Source organism: Lineus longissimus, chromosome 7, assembly GCF_910592395.1.
Source record: "Lineus longissimus chromosome 7, tnLinLong1.2, whole genome shotgun sequence".
Lineage (NCBI taxonomy): Eukaryota > Metazoa > Nemertea > Pilidiophora > Heteronemertea > Lineidae > Lineus > Lineus longissimus.
In genome coordinates, this window is record NC_088314.1 from 9,677,045 (window position 1) to 9,702,202 (window position 25,158).

At 43.4% G+C, this 25,158-nt stretch overlaps 1 protein-coding gene and 1 long non-coding RNA gene across 2 annotated transcripts in view; both read left to right on the plus strand.

The window, feature by feature from the left end:
- The first annotated feature begins 193 nt into the window (after positions 1-193).
- Positions 194-5,576, plus strand: LOC135491567 (uncharacterized). The gene is made up of 2 exons (XM_064777539.1): positions 194-688; positions 2,988-5,576. Exons 1-2 carry the CDS (start codon positions 265-267, stop codon positions 3,959-3,961), a joined length of 1,398 nt encoding a protein of 465 aa, XP_064633609.1. The 5' UTR covers positions 194-264; the 3' UTR covers positions 3,962-5,576.
- A 16,626-nt stretch (positions 5,577-22,202) lies between these two features.
- Positions 22,203-25,158, plus strand: part of LOC135491479 (uncharacterized) — a 31,528-nt gene continuing 28,572 nt past the window's right edge. The window contains exon 1 of the long non-coding RNA XR_010447833.1: positions 22,203-22,278. This is a non-coding gene — a long non-coding RNA (uncharacterized LOC135491479). The remainder of the gene's footprint in view (positions 22,279-25,158) is intronic.

The following is a 25,158-nucleotide window of genomic DNA, read 5'->3' on the forward strand; positions in this document are numbered from 1 at the left end:
GGGTCCTATTGGCCTTCTCAGGCATTTATGCTCTTTGTTTTGCATACTTACATGTATGTCACATCAAAGAGTTTTCACCTCTATTTTATGCAAGGTTCTGGATTCCGCTCCCTCGTTTCAGGTATGGCGGCGCAACCGCAAGGCACCAGAGCCAAGGGCAAGAAACGGGCGGCCCCTTTGCCTGCAACAGGAAACCAGGCGCCCAGGCCTGCTAGGAGGAGAAGAAACATACCAGCAGCCGCTGGCTCCAGCGATGCCCTCGCCATGTCATCTGGTAGCCAAGACGGCCCCTCGTTGGCGGACAATGCTAGCAGTACCCAAAGCGTACCATCAGTAGCGGACATGTTTGCTGAAATGAAAACCATGATGTCAACCATGGTTACCCTTATAGCAGGACAGCATAACGTCCGCAATGACGGCCCAAACGTCGGCGTTGGAGGGGGCATTAATGCAGTGGCGCAACCCCACGGGAGTGTTGTTACGATGCAGCCAGGTCATGGACTCAGCTCAACTATCCATCCGTACAACCCAATACAGTCGTCACATTCGGTACAGCCGGCTTCCAATTTGGGCGACCCCACAGCAGCCAGCCCGTCGATGAATCTACATGTGCAACAACCTGGAAACATGGAACATTGTAACGCTACTGCAATTCACCTTAACGGGCCCCTTCTGGGGCAGGTAACAGGTACAGCTGTGGCTAATGCAGTTTACCCCGTAGGCTCGCCGTCGTATTCTGCCAGAGACCGAAATGGGTCTATGATATCGGCTGCTAGGCCTCTCTATTATGGTGTGCCCGACAAGGTAAAGGAGAGGGTTTGGGCGGGGAAGTATGTGGATTTCCACGACTTCCAAACCCCATCATACGACAAGCCTCAGAGGCCCAGGTCCACCATTATATCAACAGATGGCGACGGGGAGCCTATTACTCTATCTATTGGAAGGGAGAGGAAGGATAAGCCTCTGTCCATCTTCCAGTGGTTGTCATGTTTTGACATATTCGCGTCGGTACACTGTATGAAGACGCCGGGAGATGCACAGAGGCTTATGCGCTACTCCGCCCTTATTAAAGAAATTTGCGACGACGGAGGGGATTGGCGTTTTTACGATGAAAGTTTTAGGCGATGGCGGGAGGAGGAACCCCTAGAGTGGTCCGAAATTGCCCATGTACTTTTGTACAAGGCACATTCTCGGGGACGGCCGGAGTATAAAGATTCTGACAGGAAGGGATCTTCCGTCAAAAAATCACATGCTCAGTCCTTTCGTCCCGGCCAGTCCTCTGCCTCCTTCCCCAGAGGGTCATGCTGGCGCTTCCAGAAACACGGGAAGTGTGTCAAAGGCGACAAATGCGCCTTCCCCCACACTTGCACCAAGTGCCAGGGTTCTCACCCCAGCTTCCAGTGTAGACACACCCCCACTTTCAAAAAGGACAGCGCCAAGCCTTCAGATTCCAAACAACAGTCCCAAAAATAATCACCTACCCTCCTTGAAAACGCCTCTCCCCTCCCCAGTCAAAGGTGAGATCCTGTGCTCCTATCTTAACGGCTATGACCCTGTTAAGACTAATTATCTTAAGAACGGTTTCTCTGTTGGTTTTAGGTTAAATTACCAGGGTAGTCCTGGCTCATTAGTTTGTGATAATTTGACCTCCTCAAAAATTCATCATGATATTGTATCCTCCAAAATTCAAAAAGAGCTAGCGGCAGGGAGAATAGCTGGTCCTTTCACTAACCCTCCTTTTCCCAATTTTCATGTTTCCCCTTTAGGGGTAGTCCCTAAAAAGACTCCGGGGGAGTTCAGGATGATTCACCATCTCTCATTTCCTGAAGGATCTTCCGTCAATGATGGCATCCCCTTTGAATCCAAACATGTAAATTATGCCTCTATTTGGGAGGCCATTAACAAAATTAAATCACTTACAAATCCAGTTTTCCTTGCAAAAACCGACATCAAGTCGGCTTTTCGTATCATACCTATTCACCCTTCCGATTATCACTTGCTCGGTTTTACCTGGGAGGGCAAATATTATTATGACAAGGTGTTGCCCATGGGGTGTGGCAGCAGTTGCTCCATCTTTGAAGCCCTGAGTACTGCTGTTCAATGGATAGCAGTAAACAAACTAGGTATTTCTGCTATGGTACATATTTTAGATGACTTTTTACTCATTATTCATGGACGAGTTCGATGTGCTCAGAAGTTAGATCTGTTCAAAAAGTTATGTATTGTAGTGGGCATTCCACTTGTTCTTAACAAAACTTTCGGCCCAGAGCAGGTCATGCCGTTTGTGGGCATCGAACTCGATACAATTATTTTTCAAGCCCGCCTCCCCGCTGACAAGTTGGCAAAATGTCGGTCCCAAATCTCATTTCTTCTCAACAGGTCGTCGGTTACCCTGCGGGAATTACAGTCGGTCATTGGGCTTCTCAACTTTGCCTGCTCCGTCGTCCTGCCTGGTCGCGCCTTCCTCCGGCGCCTTATCGACCTCACCATCGGGTTTTCCCGCCCATTTCATCATATCCGCTTGAATTCTGAAGCGAAAGCCGACTTGTCTGTTTGGAACGCATTTCTTGCTAATTTCAACGGTGTTTCCTTTTTTCATGGTGATATCTGGGTTTCTAGCACTAAGCTCAAACTACATACCGACTCTGCTGGGAGTCTGGGTTTTGGGGCGATTTTTGGCTCCCACTGGTTATTTGGAGCTTGGCCCTCACGGTGGAAATCATTTCACATCACCTTTCTAGAATTCTACCCTATTGTAGCCGCTCTGTTTGTATGGGGGCCACCTTTGGAAGAACCAATGCATTGTGTTTCTCTCGGATAACCAAGCCGTTGTCCACATTATCAATAAGCAATCGTCCAAGGATAAACGGGTTATGTGTTTGGTTCGTAAGCTTGTTTTGCATTGTTTACAACTTAATATCCGCTTCAGGGCCGAGCACGTCCCTGGGAAGCTTAACACCTTACCGGATATGATTTCCCGGTTTCAGGTCAATGCGGCACGCCAGTTGGCCCCATGGTTGGACCAAGACCCGTCACTGCTTCCGGAAGATATATCCCCCAGGGGGTTGCTGATTCCTTGAACGTGTTGGTAGGAGGGGTGCTGAGCGAGTCAGCAAAGCAAAGTTACAATAGAGCCTGGACAATATATCTAAATTTTTGTACATACGTGTTACACTGTGATTGTTCTTTGCCATTATCGGTCTCTGATTGTACCTTGTTTGTAGCTTATCTATATTCTAAGAATTATGCGCCAGCAACTATAGCGAGCTACCTGTCGGCCGTCTGCTTCACTATGAAGTGGCATGGGTATCCAGACCCTTCTTCATCCTTTCTAGTCAAGAAACTGCTGGGCGCTGCCCAGAATTTGAAGGGGAGTTCCGACATTCGTCTCCCTATAACAAAACCTATTCTGGTCAGGTTGCTCGCTGCAGTTCCTCGGGTATTCCCCCTTAGGTACCAACAACTTTTAGTGCGCGCCATGTTTTCTACCGCTTTCCATGCATGCCTTAGGATCGGGGAAATGGTACCTAAAACCTGTAACCCGTTATATAGTTCCACTTGTATTCAGCTGGGCGATGTCACCGTTGCACGGGGCGAGGCCACCATTTCCGTCTTGAGGTTCAAGTCCAGCAGGACGCAAGGACCGCAGTTTATACACCTCGCTTCAGGTTCAGCACCCTGCCCTATTGCAGCATTAACAGATTATTTGTCACTTAGGGGGGCTACTCCAGGGCCTCTCTTTTTGGCTCCGTCCGGTGCACCCCTCCTCAGGAGGGACTTTGACCGCATGTTGAAACTTGTATTGGCTTTCTGCGGCCTGGACTCGAGTAGGTTTAAAGGCCATTCATTTAGGATCGGTGCTAGTAGCGAAGCAGCACGGCAAGGCAAGTCAGACACTCAAATACGTCTGCTAGGTCGATGGTCTTCTGACGCCTTTCGTAAATACATTCGTATTAATTGATATACCACAACTTTTGTGTCGGGCCCTCTGTCTCATGCAGGGGCTCGCGACGCTACCACTTATGTGTGTGTATCAGGCAGCCAGCCAATGCAATCTGGGTTTTTTCTGTTCAAAGTTGTACTCCTAATTGGTACATCCATCTCTTTAAATTGCAATTTTCTCTATGTAAGTGATGTTCTTCCTTTCGTATCCTTTGTCTCCATCTCACGCGGGACTAGGAGTGAGAGAGGATACACCACACCTGCACATATGTATGTAACTTAAACTTACACCACTTTTATCAGGGACCACAGGGTCTCGTATCCATTTTAACGTGGTCCCAAACGGGTCCATGCAATTTGATCTATTTAAATCCCAAATCTATCAATTCCATATTATATTTTGCATACTTATTTTTATAGGGGCAGTATGGTCTTCTAACAAGGGGTATCTGTCTCAGGCAGTACCACTTGCAGGAGGACCATTCTGGCCCACCTTACCTAGGCCTGTTCAGGGCCTTGTTGGTATCTTCCAGTCAGTTACTTAGGTAACTTCCAGTCAACGTTTCATATCAAATTCTTTTACATGTATTTTTATTCCCTTATAGTCAGTCAACTGAAACCTTGCTCAAGTAAGAATTCATGTACACTAGATACAATTACGTATGTAGTAAATTGGCAATTTGCCATCAACACCATGTAGCTATACTCAATCCAATTTGGTCAAAATTTTTGTATTTGGGCTTATTTGACAGATTCCTTGTTCACATCCAAAGTCTTCCTTCCCAACTCCGGGGTGTGGCTTTGCCACTTGTTTGGGGCACCCCTCGCTGGTCAGGTGACGTTACGTCACTCTTTTCTCGCGGCTCAGCAGGTCACACACCACTTAGGTCACGTGACCTTTTCTCCACCTGAATTGCGTCATGCAGACTAGATGGGGTCACGTGACTGTTTATTTTCTGGTTTCCCTGCTGAATTAATTAAATGTATGTATTTTGGGGTTACGCCCCCCCTTTTCTTTCCGGTATCTGTCAAATAAAAATTTGGCCAAATTGATATACTATATCTGTGTTGTCTTGGTCATTCTTATGATGTCATAAAGGCCCATTATGCGGACGAACCAGTCCAGGCATAATTGATTTTATGATTGAAGCAAGAGTGACTAATTTCTATTTATAACTGTGCTGACTCTGCATGTTATCATCAGGGGCAGCGGTGCAGATTCTGGGAATCGGCGGGATCTTTCAGCCAATCAGGGGGCCGTCTTTCCCCGGCCTATTTACCCACGCGGATGAATCTCGCGCGAACCCGCCATTCCAGGAACTTGCTTCAGATTAGCAAGACAACTTCTGTGATTTTTCGCTAACCGTCCTCCACCCCCACCACCTCCGGGGCACCCCTCGCTGGTCAGGTGACGTTACGTCACTCTTTTCTCGCGGCTCAGCAGGTCACACACCACTAAGGTCACGTGACCTTTTCTCCACCTGAATTGCGTCATGCAGACTAGATGGGGTCACGTGACTGTTTATTTTCTGGTTTCCCTGCTGAATTAATTAAATGTATGTATTTTGGGGTTACGCCCCCCCCTTTTCTTTCCGGTATCTGTCAAATAAAAATTTGGCCAAATTGATATACTATATCTGTGTTGTCTTGGTCATTCTTATGATGTCATAAATCATTTTGTGGTCGAGTCTGCTTGGGAATATGTAAAACTAGTTTCATGGATTTCTAAGCACCCATCGGTGGGAATCTCCTGTTGTTTAGGGACGTTATATGAATATTGCCCGCCACGGAGAGAAACATGCCGAATGTCGGCTTATTATGTGGTCTACTTCGGGATGAAAAGCTCCCCAGCGCCACCTAAATGCAACTTAAAAATAACTATAGCCTCGTTGGTCTATCGAATTACCGGAAACTCACAAAAGATAACTTTTCACTCAAAATAATGTCTTTAACAAAAGAAACATCACGGTGTTATCTATAAAACAGTAGTTATTCTTGTACAAATAAAAACATAATGATTCAATGAAATACATGTAGCTATCCCCCGTAGAGACTTTCTAAATTGCATTGTATATCAAAACTGTTTTATTATAAAATATTTTTGGCTGACATCGACAGTCAAACGTCTTCCACACAATGTAAGCTCATACAGTATTGTATATTCGGGATGTCCCCTTGTACACCGGTAGCCTATCCTATCTGATAATGTAAGTAGGACCATACATTTCGGACTAAGTAGGCCCTGGTCCCGCCTTTATTGTGACTTGTCATGCACAGTGTGCAAAGCGCCGCTTCCCAAACCGCGCGCCCTGAAACATTGACTAACAAAACATTAGAAATACCCGCTGGTGTGACTTACAGATCTTTAGCCAATGACTGTGACGACCTGTGCATGCAATAACATTTAAATAACACGGAGTTCATGGAGTATAAATAGCGAGTTGTAATACATGCAATATATGGCACCCCAAGAGGCCTCTTCAAAATGGCACCCGATACCGGTATTCACGAGGACGACCTCTATTAACAATAAAAATACACGAATTATGCGTGTGTTCTGACATTCTTCTAAGCCGAAGCTGGTTGTACGTGGAGGAGTACAATGAATTGTCTCAACCGGATACATAACAGAATTATACGCGTTATACACGTGTTCACTGCGCATGAGGTAAAACTATGAATCGCCAATGTTGTACTTTTTTTTAAATTCCGTTTCTTGTGTTTTGTTTTGTTTTTTCGGTATGGTACTGTATGCATGATAACTTTATTTGCTATTTTCAAATCTTTTCCACTCACAACCTTACCCTCTTCAAATTGATTAGTGAAAATAACTATTTCAAAGAACTTTAGACCAGTCTCTAACCTTAGCTTTCTTTCTAAGGTCCTGAAAAAGGTAGTCTCGAAACAGCTTATGGAACATATACGAACAAATGGGTTGCAGACAAGGTATCAGTCGGCCTACAGGGAAAGGCATAGTGTCGAAACTGCTCTCCTACGGGTCCATAATGACATCGCCAGGGCACTGGGATCGAGGAAATGTGTTCTTTTAGTACTCCTTGATCTCAGCGCTGCCTTTGACACTGTCAACCACGAAATACTCATACGTCGTCTCCAAGCAATGGGTGTCGAGGGGATTGCGCTGTCTTGGATACGTTCCTACCTGACAAACAGGTCACAGCGTGTTCGCATTGGTACAGAAACATCAAGTCCGGTGGGCTTGAGTTGTGGTGTTCCACAGGGTTCCGTTCTTGGACCGGTTCTTTTCTCCCTCTACTCAAACCCCTTGGCTGGCATTCTCGAACGTGGTGCAGATGGCAACCACGATGGGGGCTACCATTTGTATGCCGACGATACTCAAGAGTACTTGGCTGTTCTTCTGTCAAATGCATGTGCCGCTGTAGAGACAATTAGTGGAAGTGCAACTGACGTTAGCCGATGGCTGGGCGAGAATGATCTCGCATGCAATAATGACAAGACTGTGTTCCTGTTTATACGATCAATGTACACTCGTTCCTTGCCGGATTTCCAAGGAATCAGGGTTGTGGACTGTGTTGTTGAGCCATCTGACTGTGCAAGGAATCTTGGAGTGATTTTCGACAGCCTGTTTACTTTTAAGCAGCATGTCTCCTCCACCGTCCAACGTGCGAATATGGCACTACACAACATAGGCAAAGTCAGGAGGTATCTCTCAGCAGATACAACTCGCTTGTTCACCCAGCTTCTGGTAACCTCGAGACTGGATTTCTGCAATTCCCTGCTTGTTGGTCTCCCCGCAATCACAGTGGGGCCATTGCAGAAAGTGCAGAACGCTGCTGCTCGTCTGGTAGTCAGATGCCGGAAGTCGGTGCATATAACTCCAATTCTCCATGAACTGCACTGGTTGCCGGTAGCACAGCGAATTCAACACAAGGTTCTCATGTTTGCTTTTAAAGCAATCTATGGACTGGTTCCATCTTATATTTCCGAGCTCATTGTCGCGCAGTCTCACTCGTTTGACCTGCGATCGCGGGGGTGTGTCAGGCTGCGGGTGAGTCCAAAGCCGGTTGTACCATCATACGGTGACCGGACGTTCTCTCTCGCAGCCCCACAGCTCTGGAATGCTCTACCCGAGCGACTGAGATTGTGCGACAACCTTAGCTCATTCAGAGTCCTTCTGAAAACCCACCTCTTTCGGGAGGCCTTTGGATGAGTTGGGGTTTTCCATTGTAAAGCGCATTGAGCGGACTATTGTCTGGATACTGCGCTATATAAGCATCATTTATATATATATAGACTATTCTGATTATCCTATAGCACCAACTGTGAAATTTGTTGTTTGAACTATTTTAAATTAATTTTAATGGTAGTTATTTATTCCTTTTTTGACCAAAAACAGCTATTTACTGGTTATATTCAATACTATTTCACTAATTTCACAGTGTGCAAAATGAACTTCCAGATTTCACTCTGGTTATTTTTACTAATAAACTTTTCGAGTGTAATAATCATATTTGTTCATGATCGATTTAGAATCTTATGGAAGTGGCAAGCACACTTTCCTTGCATGAAGTCCTTGAACCTTGACATGGTAATTGGAAAAGTGTCTATCACATCATAGTTATGGCTGGATGCAGTCTGGACTAGAGCAGTATTCACCCTATTTAGCACCGTAATCAGCTAATTCAAATAAGGATTCTCATGACTGGATCTCTCCAAAGGGACAACTTGGGTGTGGGATTTAGGTGGTCAGGGCCGGTATATTCATCAGTTCCGACCAAATGAAGTACGTGTGTCCCCGTCGTACGATTCGCACTAGCGGTATCGATCATACGCGAAGTCAGTGTGCAGGACGAAACCATCGAAATACTATCCCTGGTTGAACATCTTACTATAGGTGAGAACATCCGCAGAAGGACGTACGGTCATGGATTGAAGGACGCCATTGAACCACAGCCGAAGCAACAGAAAATATCATTTTCGCCCAAGCTGGCCACATCTATAGCCCGCAGCATAAGGTGAACCCATGCAACCCAAATAAATCTACGGAAATGGACACTTTTCGACCGGCGTATGGCTGTCGATCAATACATGTATACATCTTGTTTGTATCGGCTTACTGGACTTTGCGCAACGAAACGAAACGAGCGAAATGGGGGAGCGACCATTATGTTTTACCCCGGTACGTCAAGTTCGATACATGGTGTCAGTCACCAGTATGGATGTCTTTTCCGTTATGAATACGTGTTTTTAAAAATCAAAATCATGAATTTCCTTTCCATTAGAAGAAAACGATGACGACGTTTCAGTTTAGGAGCCTAAGTTTTGTGGTCCCAATGGCCAAATTAACCCCTCGTTGGCTGAAAAGTCGATTCACCGGTCACAAATGGTCGAAAATGACCCCCAAAACTTCAGACCTCCAACCTGGTAATTATCACGGTCAGCCCACAACAAAATTTCTATGGTTTGAAGATCTAACCCCGGGCTGTATTATCTGCCGGAAATTGATTTTCATCGGCACGTCTTGGAAAAATCTATGGGGCGCTAAACTTCACTTCACACTTTTCGGGGTTGAAAATGTACTCACGTAAATTACCAAAATTACATGCCAAATTCGCACATGACCTGTTATTTCTCAAAGCTTGGAAGCTCAAATTTCTGAATGTAATGTATGCGCGTAATGTATACTCTCAGCAAGCGAATAGTTGTGATCGTCGGTTTTTGATACGAATCGTTTCCTGTATGGCCGTTACAAGCCGTTGTCTGAATATGATGTGAACCTGTTTACCGTTCAATGCTGCTCCCTGTGACGCTGTACCCGCAAATGTTCAATGAATAAAATGCTGATAATGACTTACACGGCTTGTTCGCATCGTAAACGTAGTGGTACCCGGGTAACTGTATTTGCGTTTGGCCTAATTTTACAACGATTACTCCCCATGTAACCACGATCTAGGATGGACAGGCTGTGTATTATGAATAGGAAAAGTCACCTAGGGACCGTTGCGTAGAATACTTTTTTGGCGAAATATTGCGCAAAGTCCAGTAAGCCGTTTGTATCAGCTATGCCCTCGCATGCTTTAGCAGGCGTCCTTTCATCGCCTTGTTCCTCCTGCGTGGGCCTTGACCTGCTTACCAGTAACAAGCTTCTCATACGATCGACTGGCTGGTGAAACCCTGCCCCGAATGATTTGATCATGACACGGACACCAGACAGTCCCAACTTGTCTAATGTCGCGGCCAAGGACTTGATGTGATTGCTGGTCAACCACTGGACACCACCGACCACCAGCACTGTATTGGAATTGTTTTGAAGGGGCTCGGATCTGAAGGAAAAAAAAGACGATATATATATATATATGCGTACAGGGTTCCATATATAATCAAACTATTGATATCATTTGTATGTACGAATGAAGACATCTTTGGAGCAATAAAATGTTCTGTGTGTTAGTCCATGGTCATGTCCTCTTCTTCTTCTTATCATGGTTAACAATATACAGCCTCGTCCCAGGTCATTATATGCGCCTGCACCAATTCCTGATAGGAGGTTGGATTGTTGCCTCGTCATGAGATCTCGCAAGGAGGCTCGTGTTTTACCAGGCTGCGAAAACGTTCTTCAGTTCAATAGAACGACTGTTCAGTCCACATTTTATGATCTCGTCCTAATTTTGTTCTCTTGACGTGGAGTGGCAAGGGATACTGGAGACGCAGTAACTGGTTTTATCCAAAAGAAGATTCTCAGGTAATTATTTCTTGTTTCCTACTTCTCGAGACCAAACTCGGTATAATTTTCTGTGTTTCTGTAAGTGAAAATTTCCCCTATGATATATCAGACATCGAATGGTTGTCGTGAATAGGGGAACAAAAAGGTTAACACTGAAATACGGGAAACACAGAGATGTTTCATGCCCGAGCTCCACTTGGCTTAGGCCTGACTAGAACAGTCGGCATATCCCAATACAGAAGAATTGCATTCGTTCCCGAATGAGAGTTGTCTTATATTATCGTCATTTTCGCCTGTATAAGTATGTAAGCTGAGGCGGTTCGTCCATATGCCACGAGAGCCAAGGGAACACTAGCAAATGCCATCTTGCAGGGCACAGTAGAGGTAGCCGCCATCGCGGCCTTCCAAAGAGCGGTTGGATAACGTGACGCACTGGAATGGAAGACCCCTCGCCGAGGACAGAACCGCGTGGTGTCGCAACTTTAACAGCTTAATGTCGCCCCAATGGCCGCATGGCTGCGGGACATGATGATGATGATGTAGAAGAAGTATTGTATTCAGTTTATTTACTATTGAGTATTTTGAACTATTTCCTACTCGGTCCTTCACTGGGAGCTATTGGAGTTACCTGGTTATCGAGGTGACATGATCAAAAGAAGGGACAAGAGAGACTAGACCCTTGCAACAGCACCGAAAATGTAGTCACACGGAATGAGGAACCTGCACAAATAAAAATCCAGATGGCCGCACCGGTACCGGTCCATCCAGTGCATTAAGTTTTGTTGATTTTCTCCCTAAAACTCATCAAAATAGAATTAAGGACCAATAACACAACATTTTTGGTGCTATTTCCCCATGTAGAGTAATCAAGGAATGAAATATTCAAAGATCATTGACCCGGGAAATGGCTTTCTCATTACAACCATGGTCCACTTGCCTGCAGGGCTCCTATTGGCAGGTTTTGTTGTGCAGGTTCCTCATTGCATTGTACCCTTTACAGAAACCGGCTACAATTCCTTGTCGGCAGCATTTACAGGCGCAACAGATCCTGTGCTATCACCACTAGCAGATGGTTTTTCCTACTTCATAATAGTTTCACTAACATTTTAAACCATGAATACACCTTAAAGTAAAAGGTTAGTGATCTAAGCATAATCGTATTGTTTCGGTTAACATTTTTACCATGAATATACCTTAAAGTAAAATGTTATATATCATAGTATTCCATTGTTTCTGTCAATATTTGACCATATTATACACCTTAAAGTAAAACCTTGCAACCAAACCTTCTCGGGTATGTAACGTACAGGGCGTGAACCGCCCCAAGCCGTCACGTTTGGGGGGGGGGGGGGGGGGGGGGTTATCCACGGCCTCGCAGAGGTCAGATGCTCGACCGACTGTCTCCAGAGATCCTTCCCCTAATGTACGTTAATAGCAAGGTCATCCGACCACGAAAGATAGTAACACGAAATTTGGGACTTACCCCTTGCTCTTTATTTGGGATGTGTTACAAGACTCGGGAGGTCTTCTTAAAAGGCCTTGGTGTATTTCTTATTTCCCTTTTTACCCTGTGGCTCTTCCTCGGTCTCGCTCTCTCTCTCAGATGGGCGCCCTGTGGTCTGGTTTATATATAGGCCCTATAAGGGCCAGCCAATGATAGCCGGTCACATGATGTTTTCAGTTTTGGTAGACTCGCGGCAGGATGCCCGGATTCCACGAACAATCCACCAGGTTAACTATAGTTACCCTGGCGAGCTATAAGGGAACCAGTACATCCCCACAGCTAGATGAAAAACATTGTCCCAATGCTAAAGAGGAAAATTCAACCAGCAGGTAAGTAATCAATTGGCTTGTCCACCGGCAACACCGACGTATGCTGATTTTGTAGAATGTACCTTTTAAGAGGTATTTACCGAATCGTCATGGATTTTTTTGGCCAAACGTTCCCAGACTTGCAGGACCTCCATCTGTTTATTGTTACATATATTTATAATTTACTTAGGAATGTTGTTGAATGACCAGAGAGAGAACCATTTCAATAAATCCCGGAATTAAATTTCTGCATCAAGGCAGCATAGTATCCACAACCGATTCGTTCCAATAGACCAATAACTTTCCAGCAAAACCGCTGCGAAACTTGCCCACCTCATATCTCACCGCTAATAACCGTTTGGTGAGCTACAAAACACAAAAGTTCCTCAAAAAATAAGCCAGGGCTGACAGGCTCACGAAAGGAGTCATGTCTAGTAGCCTGACTCTGGTTTTTAAATTGTACTAGCTGAGTCGACCTGTCAATGGAAGGAACCGTCATAAATCTTCTGCCGCCCTGCTACCTGATATTCGTGTTATAAAGCCAGTTCCCCCGAGAGCATGCAGATACCCAGGGAACTTTCAGCCGACAAGATCACAACGAAGACTACCAATTTCCAATCTTATTTCAATTTACTGATCTTGTCATTTCAAGGTAAGTTACTTAAGAAACTTCCATAATCATATTTCGACTATTCTTCCAATTTAAAATACTCGATTTATAGAAGACCTCCCTAAAATACCTTTTTTATACAATTTATATACAATTTTCCATGAACATTCATGCATTAACTGAAAGGTTTTATCTTAACTTCTATGCCGCGTGCACCACTTTGCAATTTCCATTGTTTCTCCATCCAATATAATCTGAAGTGCTGTTTCGGTTTGGGTGAACTGAAGCATGATAGAGCAAAGGAGTTCTTATTTTCATGTATCTGTCGAAGTCCAGGGATGAGGTCGGTTTTAACGAAAAGAATGCCAACATACGCGATGTTGCGAAAAATTCCAATACAATAACTATTTCTGCACGGTATATGGTGCACTGCCACTTGCGATGTCGGAATCGCAAGGAGTCCTTGACTGCCACATTGTGAAATTGTCTTTGTCATCTTTTTAGAGTGGGACAGGAGCTGATGACGTCTTGACACAAACAATGACAGTGAACAAGATGAAGCTGGAGTGTAGCTCCATCAGAATGGAGGAGTACCAATGGATTGATGTCATAGTCCTTTCCCGGCCAACTGACTAGGGATAAGCTTAGTTGCCACTACCAGACTATCATGAACATTGGGCACTCTTCCTCAATAGGCATAACACCATGCCAGAGACTTAAAACAACCAAATATATTACTATTGCGTGAATTCTCATGTGTCTCATGTCCCGTGACATTTGGTTGTGACAGTGTCCCCGTTATATTGCGGTACTCTAGAGGCACTGCCAGTGCTTCAGTGACTGTTTCACTGCATGTTTATCATGCTTTGGATTCTCAATGTTTATCATGCTTTGGATTATCAATGTTTATCATTCTTTTGATTCTCAATGATTGTGACTGTGTGATGAACCTAAGTCGGTGAGACAAGCATGTCCTTGTGTACATGTACATTCTTTCGGGATGTTCAGAGTCCATGGTTGTGACAATGTCTCTCATATTCGGAATTCCACAAGCGGAACTACAGGTGGATTGGTCCTCAGACACCAGCTACCTGCACAGTAATTTATGCCATTATCGTCGGAAACGGTAGGGGCCAACTTGGTTAATTACATGACAGGGCACCAGTCGGTAACATGCACATCTTGTTCTGTCAAGGTCTGTCAGAGTAGGGGTATACCAGTTGGCACTTAACGATACATTGTCTGTTCCTGCCTGGACACGTGGATTCCGTTGGTCTCAAGTTCTCTGCCCTAGCAAGAATGCAGCAATGTATCTCTTTGTCCTGAGAAGTTGGAGGATGGTGGAGCACAGTGGATGCACTGGCTGTGTCCTCAGTGCAGGCAACGATACAACTGACTCGATCAAGTAAGACTACAATTCATGAATTTGAAAATGAAAATTCACTATGAATAATGTCAACATTAATGAGTGAAATCAACGTGCGTACGGTCTGACTCAAATGCCTGTCGTCTTACCTCAAAGGTTTGGAGGCGAAGAAAAAGTGTGTCGATGTATTTAAGAGAGATGGGCCTGTGAAGTAGGCCCTACTATAGTTTTAAGACCGGTATGAAGCCTGACAAGAGATGTAAATGGCTGGTGCGCAACTAGCTTATCTGCACTGGCAGAGGAAACTGCCAACGGGAATGTGGAGGTATTGGCCGCTGCATTGACGGTAAGTGTTGTTTCATTACTCAATCCAGGACATTCTTCCTTTACTTTACAATGACTCGAACTTGGCCGAGGTCCAACATTCAAATTTAAGGCGTAAGACTGCCTAGGCAGGGAGTGCCAGCCTATGATGATGATCATGATGATATGCCTTAATCATTGTTTAGGAAATTCGTGAAAACTTTTCTCCCACTCTTCCTTATCGCCATATACACGTTTTCAGGATGTGAGAAGAGCAAGCTCCTTCCAAGGCGAAGTCATAGGTGCAAGTGCCGCTTTGGGAGATAGGCACCTGGGAAGTGGAACAAAAGGATCAACACGTTCCCATGAATCTGCAAGTAGGTATCAAAAGTGTGTCAAATGTCATCCCATGCCATTCCACATCCTGCTCATTATATACATCTAGCCTATCTCATTATTATTATGCCAGCGCAAAGCTTGACAGCCTCTCTCTGTTTCAGATGTGCGACAATTCTCAGATGTCGGCCAGTTCTCTAAAGACGAGGTTGCGTGAGGCACAAGTTGAGTTGCAGAAGAATCAGCAACTGGCTTATTTTTTGGCAAGGAAGAAAAAGACACGGAGTGCCGACAAGAACAATCCAGCTAGCGCTAGCACAGTAATTCAATCACTGGCAGCCTATGACAGCAACACTGGGGGAGACAGTGAGGATGAGAACATTGACAGTGCTTTTGGACTTGTGACTTCGGATGAACCTATCCACTCCAAGGATCTGTCAACCTAACTCCTGATGCGTATCCAATTTAAACAATGTTTCTCAAGTCCATGGGGATTCGATTCAAATGGCTTAAAAGGTCACCAAAGGTCACCCAAAAGAGATAAACGCGCGAATGAAGCAACTCGACTATTCTGAGCTCCGAGAGAGAACCACACGATTATTCTCACTGTTTTTTAATCAAACTTCAATTGCCGGGGGGTAAATACATGGCTGGGATGGACCAAAGTGGAATTAATTCTCAATCTGTGGTTGATTCTTAATCTTCAGAGTCAGGCCACAGCTGTTTCAGCTAGAATTGAAATGCATGTTTTATCAGAAGCCACCAGTAGTCCAGCTGCTAACCTTAGAATTGTGCATGGTAGGGTGGTAGAACAGCCCCTAGGGGTCATTTATCGATTAAGACCCTAATTTTTTTCGCCATCTTGCGGTCACCATCTTGGAATCCAATATGGCCGCCATTTTTGGCCAGTTTCCTGCAATATCTCGGAATCTATTGAACGTACGGGTATAATTTTGACGGCTTACCCTCGGTTTTCAGGTATGGCGAATTCAACGGAACCAATGGAAATGCTGTAATATGGCCGCCATACTCGATTCCAAGACGGCCGCCACCGTGAGGTTCTATAATTATTTATCACCCCATATATACATACTGGTTATTGATGGAGTCATGAAATTTGGCATATAGGTGACTGGACCCCTAAGGATCACTAATCGATTAAGACCCCAACGTGAAACGCCCCCTAGTGGCAGCCATCTTCAATTTGAATTCAATTGCCGGGGGGTTCGGGGGTTGTTAACTTTGTGTGTGTGATATTTATCAAATGCCTGTGTACTGAATTTTGTATTGTAAATGCCTGTGATCAGAATAGCGCACTGCGCATGCTCCATGAATAAAAGGGAAGTCCTCTTCCTGATGTAACGAGATTTCCGGCTGACGTGTTATTATTTCATCCCTATTTGATCAGATTTTATCCGTCCAATCCTTGTGCTAAATAACCCCCGTCGCCCCAAAGTGAACTCTGGTAAGATGTCAACACCCCCCCCCCCCCCCCGACATATGTGTTTTGATTTTTGAGACTAGTAATAATTTCCAAAAGTCGCTTAAAATGGATATAATCCCGAATAAGCAAGCAAAAACCGCAGGCGTTTTGGGCAGAGACATGTATTCATCCACAGGCGGAAGTGTGGCTCTGACACATAGTCCGTCTTGAACTGTGAAGCTACTCTACCCGTGAAATGGCACGTGATATTGAACGGGGGTGTGTCCGTAGTATGGGGAGGGGGAAAGGAAGGGGGAAAAGCAACCGTCCCAGCAACCAAACAGCCAGTGGCGTGACTGCCACCAGTGACAGTACGATTGAGTGCGTGAAAACGTGTCGATGTATTTGCCCACTTCAGCACAAACTCTTTATGAGAGAACTGGAAAATGCAGCGATATATGGGAAGAAGGAGGTTGAGAAATTGGAAAGGGAAAGGGAAGAACATTAATTCTGTGGTGGTAGAACAGCCCCTAGGGGTCATTTATCGATTAAGACCCTAATTTTTTACGCCATTTGGCGGTCGCCATCTTGAAATCCAATATGGCCGCCATTTTTGGCCAGTTTCCTGCAATATCTCGGAATCTATTGCACGTACGGGTATAATTTTGACGGCTCACCGTACGCTTTCAGGTATGGCGAATTCAACGGAACCAGTGGAAATGCCGTAATATTGCCGCCATACTGGATTCCAAGATGGCCGTCACCGTGAGGGCCTATAATATTATTATTTGTCACCCCATATATACATACTGGTTATCGATGGAGACATGAAATTTGGCATATAGATGACTGGACCCCTAAGGATCACTAATCGATTAAGACCCCAACGTGAAATGCCCCCTAGTGGCAGCCATCTTGAATTTCAAAATGGCCGCCATATTTTGGGCTTTCTCCCTGAATATATCTGACACTATTGCAGGTATAATTTCATGCCTTACCCTAGGTTTTCAGGTATGACGAATCGAATGGAACCAACGAAAAATTTCATAAAATGGCCACCATATTGGATTTCAAGATGGCCGCCATGATTTGCGTTTTTCTTGAATATCTCAAATACTATGGATGATACGGACTTGCTTTTTGTGGCATACCCTAGGTTTTTGGGTGTGACGAATCCAGTGGACCCACTGAAAATTCCGTAAAATGTTCGCCATCTTGGATTTCAAGATGGCCGCCATAATTACGTTTTTTTAAAATGTCTCTAATACTATGGCACATACAGGCTTCATTTTTAGCTCAGCTGACAAAGTCAGCGAAGCTAGCAATATTACTAAGGTAATGGTGTCTGTCCTTCCTTCCTTCCATCCGTGTCACTTTTGGGCATTTTGTAACCGTAAGACCTGGGCACTTTGTTGACGCTGCTTAAAGGTCATATATCAAGGTTTTTTGCCATTTTCTGCTGTAAGACGATTTCAAAAGTGTACCTAACACTTTATACAATACAGAAAACCAAATGCAATTAGCTCCATCCATTTTGAAGATATAGCCAATTATGTGTTTGACAACTTGATTACCTGATCAGGCTAGCAACTGGCTTGTTAGAGCCAGGCGGCGGGTTCAGCAAAAGTTGTGATGTAGATCAGGTCATCTGTACATGTCATGCAATCATAAAAGCAGGAGGGCCTTAATTAATTATGCACACCTGGAAGTAATGTGTTTCATTCACTATGGTGTATTGTGTGGCTCCGAATTGTGTCAAGGCTAGCACAAAGAACAATCGAATGACGGATGGGACCCATTTTCATGAATTTCCAAAGCCAGTTGAACGAGAGAGGAGGAAGCTGTGGATTCGGAAGTGCAAACGTTTGGAGTGTTGGAAGCCTGGGCCTTCGGCCAAACTTTGCAGTGATCACTTTATAAGTTTATCGATACGGATTATCACATGAAGCCGGATATCTGCATCCAACTGAATATTAAATGCCACTTGTTAAAAACAGCTGTTCCATCTGTATTCGATTTGACCAACCCCACTTACATGCGACAGCCTCCAAAGGAACGTTCGTTAGCCAAAAAACGTAAACATCAAGAAGTGAGTTGAACACTATTTCATGATTTATACACTGCTGATGCACACAACACTCATACTACCCAAATGGCACATGTCATCCACTGTACAGTGGCTACACAACCATGTCAATTGCGTTTAATGCCCGAGGCTGCTGAGGTCGGTTGTTATACATAATGTGTAGGCCTATTGGGGCCTGTGATACCGCATAGTGTCTTCTTGTGTTCCAGCCATAGCAAGGTGACAGCGACACAGGTCAGTGTCTGTGACAGCCACTGTCAATGACAGATTATTGTCATCTGACATCTAGGCCTATCTAACGTTGCACGGCATTATATCGTCACGTCAAGATGATTGTGCATAATACCGTCACTTTTCAATAGTAGTTCAGCGTCATGACATAACTGGCGATACAACACAGACGAGGCGAAACAATATTGTGCAACATTAGTCTGTTCAAAAATCATACATGTTATGCATCTGCAACCATCTATCAATGTCTTCTTTGCTATATCGGCAGGTCTGCCATGCAAATTGATTAACCACAAATTCTAATCACTTTCGTCCGAATGATCACTCTCATTATGATCTCGTGATATTAATGGCTCGAACATGTACGGCTCAACGTTTAAATATCCTTCTGTATCGACCAAAACATCTTCAAATTCACTGCTCTCACTCTCTGAACTGTATGCGGAAGCCATCTTGCTTTGTTCTGACTGACCTGATCTACGTCATCAAAAAATCCCTAGCGGCCACATGTGGAACTAATCTAAAGTTGTGTGTGGTGGGAAATTCAAATAGTTTAAAATTGAAAATTGAAATAACTAAATAATGACTTTATTATTAGAATGTTTTTAGTGTCTGGGATCTTGTTTGTTTAACCCTCAACATATTTCATGAGTATCAAGCATGTTTTCAAACCTTGATATATGGCCTTTAATTAGGAGTAGCCCAAGGGGAACTCAGAAACCAAAAATCAGCGCGATCCGACCTACATTCGGCGAATGAGGTCATCGGGAAGTTTTAACTTCTTTCCCTTATACCTTGGTCCACAGAGGAAATATTGTTTTCAAATCTGGCCGAATATTTTTTAATAATTTTTCATTTTGACTTGTTATGGAATAAGTTTAGTTTTCACTGCCAGTTGGTGCTACAGGCACATTTGACTGATTTTTTGACGATTGAAAAGCCCGGGTTATGACGTATAGTTGCGCAGTTGTATTCTGCGCATTGAATTGGCCAAGGAACCAGGCTATATTTCCAGAGCATGCTCCGCACAAAACAGTTAAATTCAATCTTTACATGAGCACTAATAAAGTAGTCTTATTCCCAGTTAGCTGATGTAACCTGAGATTTTATAGTACAAATATTTGTGCATTTAATCGTGTTGTTTGATGTTTATTCACAGGTACATTGTACGTCAACTAACGATACAGCGCAGTGCGTGCGTGTACCATCTAAAACATGGGAGAGATGCAGCATTGTCCATTGGCTAATCGTCCAGTTGCACGAATTCCCGCTCTATTTGTGGCAGTCCATAAGGAGACCAAATTATGATGACGCAATGGATTGCCCCGATCAGAGAGTCTAGCTGCGTTGTGAACCGCTGAATGATATGAACCCTACCCTGAAGTTGATGATGTTTTACAATATCTTTCACGCAATGCATGATTAACTGGAAATATATAACGCAATTGGGGCAAATTGCGAATGTATTCCCCCGCTCACACCACAAAAGTTTGAAGTGTGTCAAACCTCTAGTTCTTCAGTTAACAATCGGAATACCAAAATCTAAGTTGGCTGCTGGCAGCCATATTGGATTTTGGAACACGCCCAAAATTGATAGAGAGCATCCCCTGAATGACCATTGCACCACAAAAGTTCGAAGTGTGTCAAACCTCTAGTTCTTCAGTTAACAATCGGAATACCAAAATCTAAGTTGGCTGCTGGCAGCCATATTGGATTTTGGAACACGCCCAAAATTGATAGAGAGCATCCCCTGAATGACCATTGCACCACAAAAGTTTGAAGTGTGTCAAACCTCTAGTTCTTCAGTTAACAATCGGAATACCAAAATCTAAGTTGGCTGCTGGCAGCCATATTGAATTTTGGGTCAGGCCCAATATCGACAGGGAACCTCCCCTACACAACCTCATCACACCACATAAGTTTCAGGTCTGTCACTCACTTGGTTCTTAATTTACGGGGCGGAATACAAATCACCAAGTCGGGGACCTGGTGGTCATCTTTGATTTCGGGTCTGGCCCAAAATCGATAGGGAACCTCCCCTACCATAGACCATTACACCACCAAAGTATGAAGACTGTTGGACCTCTGGTTCTCCAGTTAACGAGCGGAATGCGAAAATCTAAGATGGTGGCTGGCGGCCATCTTTGATTTCGGGTCGGGCCCAAAATCGATAGGGAACCTCCCCTACCATAGACCATTACGCCACAAAAGTTTGAAGACTGTTGGACCTCCGGTTCTCCAGTTAACGAGCGGAATGCGAAAATCTAAGATGGTGGCTGGCGGCCATTTTGGATTTCGGGTCGGGCCCAAAATCGATAGGGAACCTCCCCTACCATAGACCATCACACCACAAAAGTTTGAAGACTGTTGGACCCCTGGTTCTCTAGTAAACGAGCGGAATGCGAAAATCTAAGATGGCGGCTGGCGGCCATGTGGCGCCAAAAAATAATAGGGACCCTTTGACACACTAGGCCTACATCCCCTAAAAATTTCAAGTTAGCCGAGCAAGGGGTTCTTTAGTTATAGTCTGGAATTCAGTGCGGCGGACGCGGACGCGGCGGCGGCGGCCGGAAACCACCTAAGTACATAATGCCCCCACTTTAGCGGGGGCATAATTAAAGGAAATATCAGAGTACAGATACGTCGTCTGTCTTTAAATTCATGATCCTATATACAGAGAGTAATGCGTCGCCGCCACACAGATGGTTCGCCAAATCCGTTTCTGATCATGTAATATTTGGAACAAGCTTATCAAATCACCTCTCTCCTTTGTCTGAGGCTGAAGAGATCTAGTGCCTCTAGCCTTTCACTGTATACGTAAGATCCCTTATTCCTGTTATTAATTTGGTGAATCTCCTCTGGACCTAAGAGATTAAAAACGCATAATCGTGTTTTCACGAAGGAAGAATTGTCCAACATGCCAATGTCCAAACCGCACAACCTGGGGGAAATTAATGATATGGTTTTCAAGGTAGAGGAAGTAAGCAAGACTTACGAACTTGAATAAACCAGACAAGAATCCCGGTTGACGAAATGAACCCTAGGATCCTTAAAGAGATTAAGGGTAAAGTTCCAGAGGCGTGCACTATGCTATTCTAAATCATATAGTCCATCACAAATGTGAGGAATTCTAGTTCTAAATCCATGCCAGTTCATCCAGAATACAAATCCTGGCTTCTCAAATCCGGGCCCAGTCATCTAGAGTGTCCTATCCTTACCACTTGAAAAATATCAAGTGAGTAGGAGTAACAGGTTGAAGTTGAAGTCGAGTATCAATGGAATTTTGAAACCAGTGCAGTGACGAAGCAGAATTTCCAAGCATTCATGAGAGCTTTGTGCTCAATAATCCGACGCACATCCAGAATAAGCCCTATTAGACCTGGCTACAAATATTAAACCTTGCCCGAACCAACAACCATTTCAGTCGTTGGACTCCAAGCGTAGTGCAGTAGCATTTTTTCAAAAGGTAAGTGAATTCTGCCTTCTGACGACTAATTTCACGAGGATTTCCTGAATCAGGCAAATATATGATCTTGTGCTGAATCTCAGAGACTTATGCAACCAATATTTTGAGGACTGAACAGCAGACGAACGTTTTTGTGAATCAACAAAGCGCGTTTTCATTGTCTCTATGTGTTGTTGTTGAATTTTCAATTTCCTGTTAAGAATACAGTTCGATTGTTCAAGAGCACATACATGACGCTGCCGAACTTTCAGGTTGCGACGGTAACGTGCATTTTTGCAAGACCTTTTCGGGCGTTTTCGTTTATCTTCATCAATTATGTGTGGCTCATGGGCTACAATGAATGATAAAATTACCTCGTTTTATTGTAAGCTACGTTATGACATTTTGCTGTATACTTTTTACAATGCTATTTACCGTTCAGTCATAGACAATTTTTTCTTCACATTTCAGTCCTCTACATAATAATAAAACCATCAAAATTTCCATCAAAATGATTAAGGCATGCATTGAATGTGACCATGAGCGATATTTAACGTAAATTAACCTGTTTTTGCGCTATAGTACTGTGGTTCTCGTTAAGTAACCAGACAGTTGTTATGGCCATCTTCCAGAAAGAAACCAGGCGTTTTTCTGGCTCTGTGTTCCCTCCAAAGGTGGACGTTTAAAGCCAGCATGTGTGGCTTCAAAAGCCTAGCACCAAAACAACACAGCATCCGGAAAACTTTTGGTTAATAATTCCAAAATAATACCTTGCAAAATGCCTGAGTATTCCCTTACACATAGCATTCTAGAGCAAAGGCTTTATTTAAGTTTAATTCCTTACGCCTGTGACAGTAAGAACTGATGCAAGAATATATGTATTGTGGTGGTAGGAATCTAGGTAATTCTAAGCTATTTTAACAAAAGCCCTTACAGGCCTTTTTGTCTCAAATTAGCTTAGAAACCCCTAAGAACCAGACACCACAATACATATATTCTATCATTCATGAGATTCCCAGTGAAGCGTTGCAATGAAATGGTCAGTGAAATGGTGAGGGAATACTAGAGTTCAATGGGTTAATGTAATCATGACTTACTGTATTCCAACAGAAAGTACACGTCAATAGCTTTCCAAGGATACATCATTGCAAATATCCGTTAAAAACTAGCAGAGAAATGAACCCTTGAAGTTCGCACATCTTGACAGTCCCAGCGTATTCCAATAAATGCTGTAGGCCTACAAGACAGCTGTTACAGTGATTAATCATTGTTGCTTGAATCTATTGAAAATATTGTTGACAGAGTCTGCATGTACATGGTAACATATGTTACCAAACAATACTCACGTCCCAAAGTATTACAAAGGTCTATTGTTCGTTAATGCGTTTATCCGACAGAATTTCGAGACATTATTTTAACGACGCAAAAATAATTTTCAGCGCTGAAAATATTTTTCGAAAATTCTGTCAGATAAACGCATTAAGACACAATAGGCCTTTTCATGTCTTTGACAAGCAAAAATAATTAATGACTGCAACATCTGATATGGCCATTGTAATTTGCAAGCAAAAATAATTAATGACTGCAACATCTGATATGGCCATTGTACAACTGAATATCACTATGGTTTAAAGGCAAATGTTATTCTGTCCATGGAGACATGATGTTAACGTCACACTTCCTCCATCTGGTGAGATTATTCCATTAAAATAAATGGCCTTTTTACTGTCTTCATTAACCAAAATTCAAGGAAAAATTCAAGTAAATTAAATGTATTATCCAATAGCAAATCAACATAAAAGTAAATTCACCTATGACTTCTTTAATTTAGAAGTAACTGTTAATACTAATAACTTCTTCAGACTACAAGAAACTAAGATAACACCTGGGTTTTTGAGCCTGAAAAATAAGAAAGACTGTCTGCGACTGGAAAAGAATCCATTATCGTTTTACCAGAACCAATTTAACATGGCTGTTTGGTTTGCTACAACAGGTTGTGGTATTTCAATAGACGATCACTTGAATCACAGTGACCCATTGTTAAGGTCAATTTACAGGTTTCATGTTTACTATCAAATATTGAAGATCATGAAGAATCTAGAGATACCAATTCCAGGTGAAAGTGATTTTAATGAGACAAACAATAACATTAACCGTAGGAAACTAGGAGGGTTATTGAGTGAATTTGGTTTAAAAGACGAGTACGATTTCTCGGTGTTTGAAAATAACGGTGGTTGGAGGTCATGGAATGTACCGGATTACAACCCGAACATAACTGATCCCGGATATTACATCAATGATTCTAAAATCAATTTCTTCCTCATGCAAGTTCATGAAAATAGAATGCCACCGATGTTCAGTAAAGACTGGGATGCTGGAATGGCTAATTTCAAATATCCAGATATTTTCATCAAGGATCATGTCAGGAGACACAAGAATGTATTTGATGTAATTACACAAAATGAATGTCAAACCTATCAACAATTCATGATATTTAAATCAAATGGTTTCTCTAATCCTGGAATAGAGAGGTTAAATGATACAATAAGAACATATGTTTACTGTATTCTGGGTGCTCAGGCGTTGACCAGAACACCAATAATTGGAGTACCGGGTACAGAATTGGATGCACAGAAGGAATTTAACAAACTATTAAAGGACTCGATTAATCAACATCCTGATATTCCCACTTCAATTCAAAGATATCAAAAAGCAGTGAGTGACACTCATACAAGACTAGATTATGTAATAGCACCAGGATTGTATGTCATAGGTTCAAATATGGTACTCGTTATTGGTAAGCTGGATAACTACAATAATAACATTTTAATAGCACCAAAAAATGCTAAACCCGGTAAGAATGACATTAACCACAAAAAGACCTTACCACCACCACTGATG

Bases quoted from the DNA above. Each gene is read 5' to 3' on its own strand.
- LOC135491567 (XM_064777539.1), top strand. From the start codon at position 265: ATGTCATCTGGTAGCCAAGACGGCCCCTCGTTGGCGGACAATGCTAGC. The intron at 689-2,987 runs GTACAGCTGTGG...TCCCGGTTTCAG, and splicing joins CCTTCTGGGGCAGGTAACAG to GTCAATGCGGCACGCCAGTT.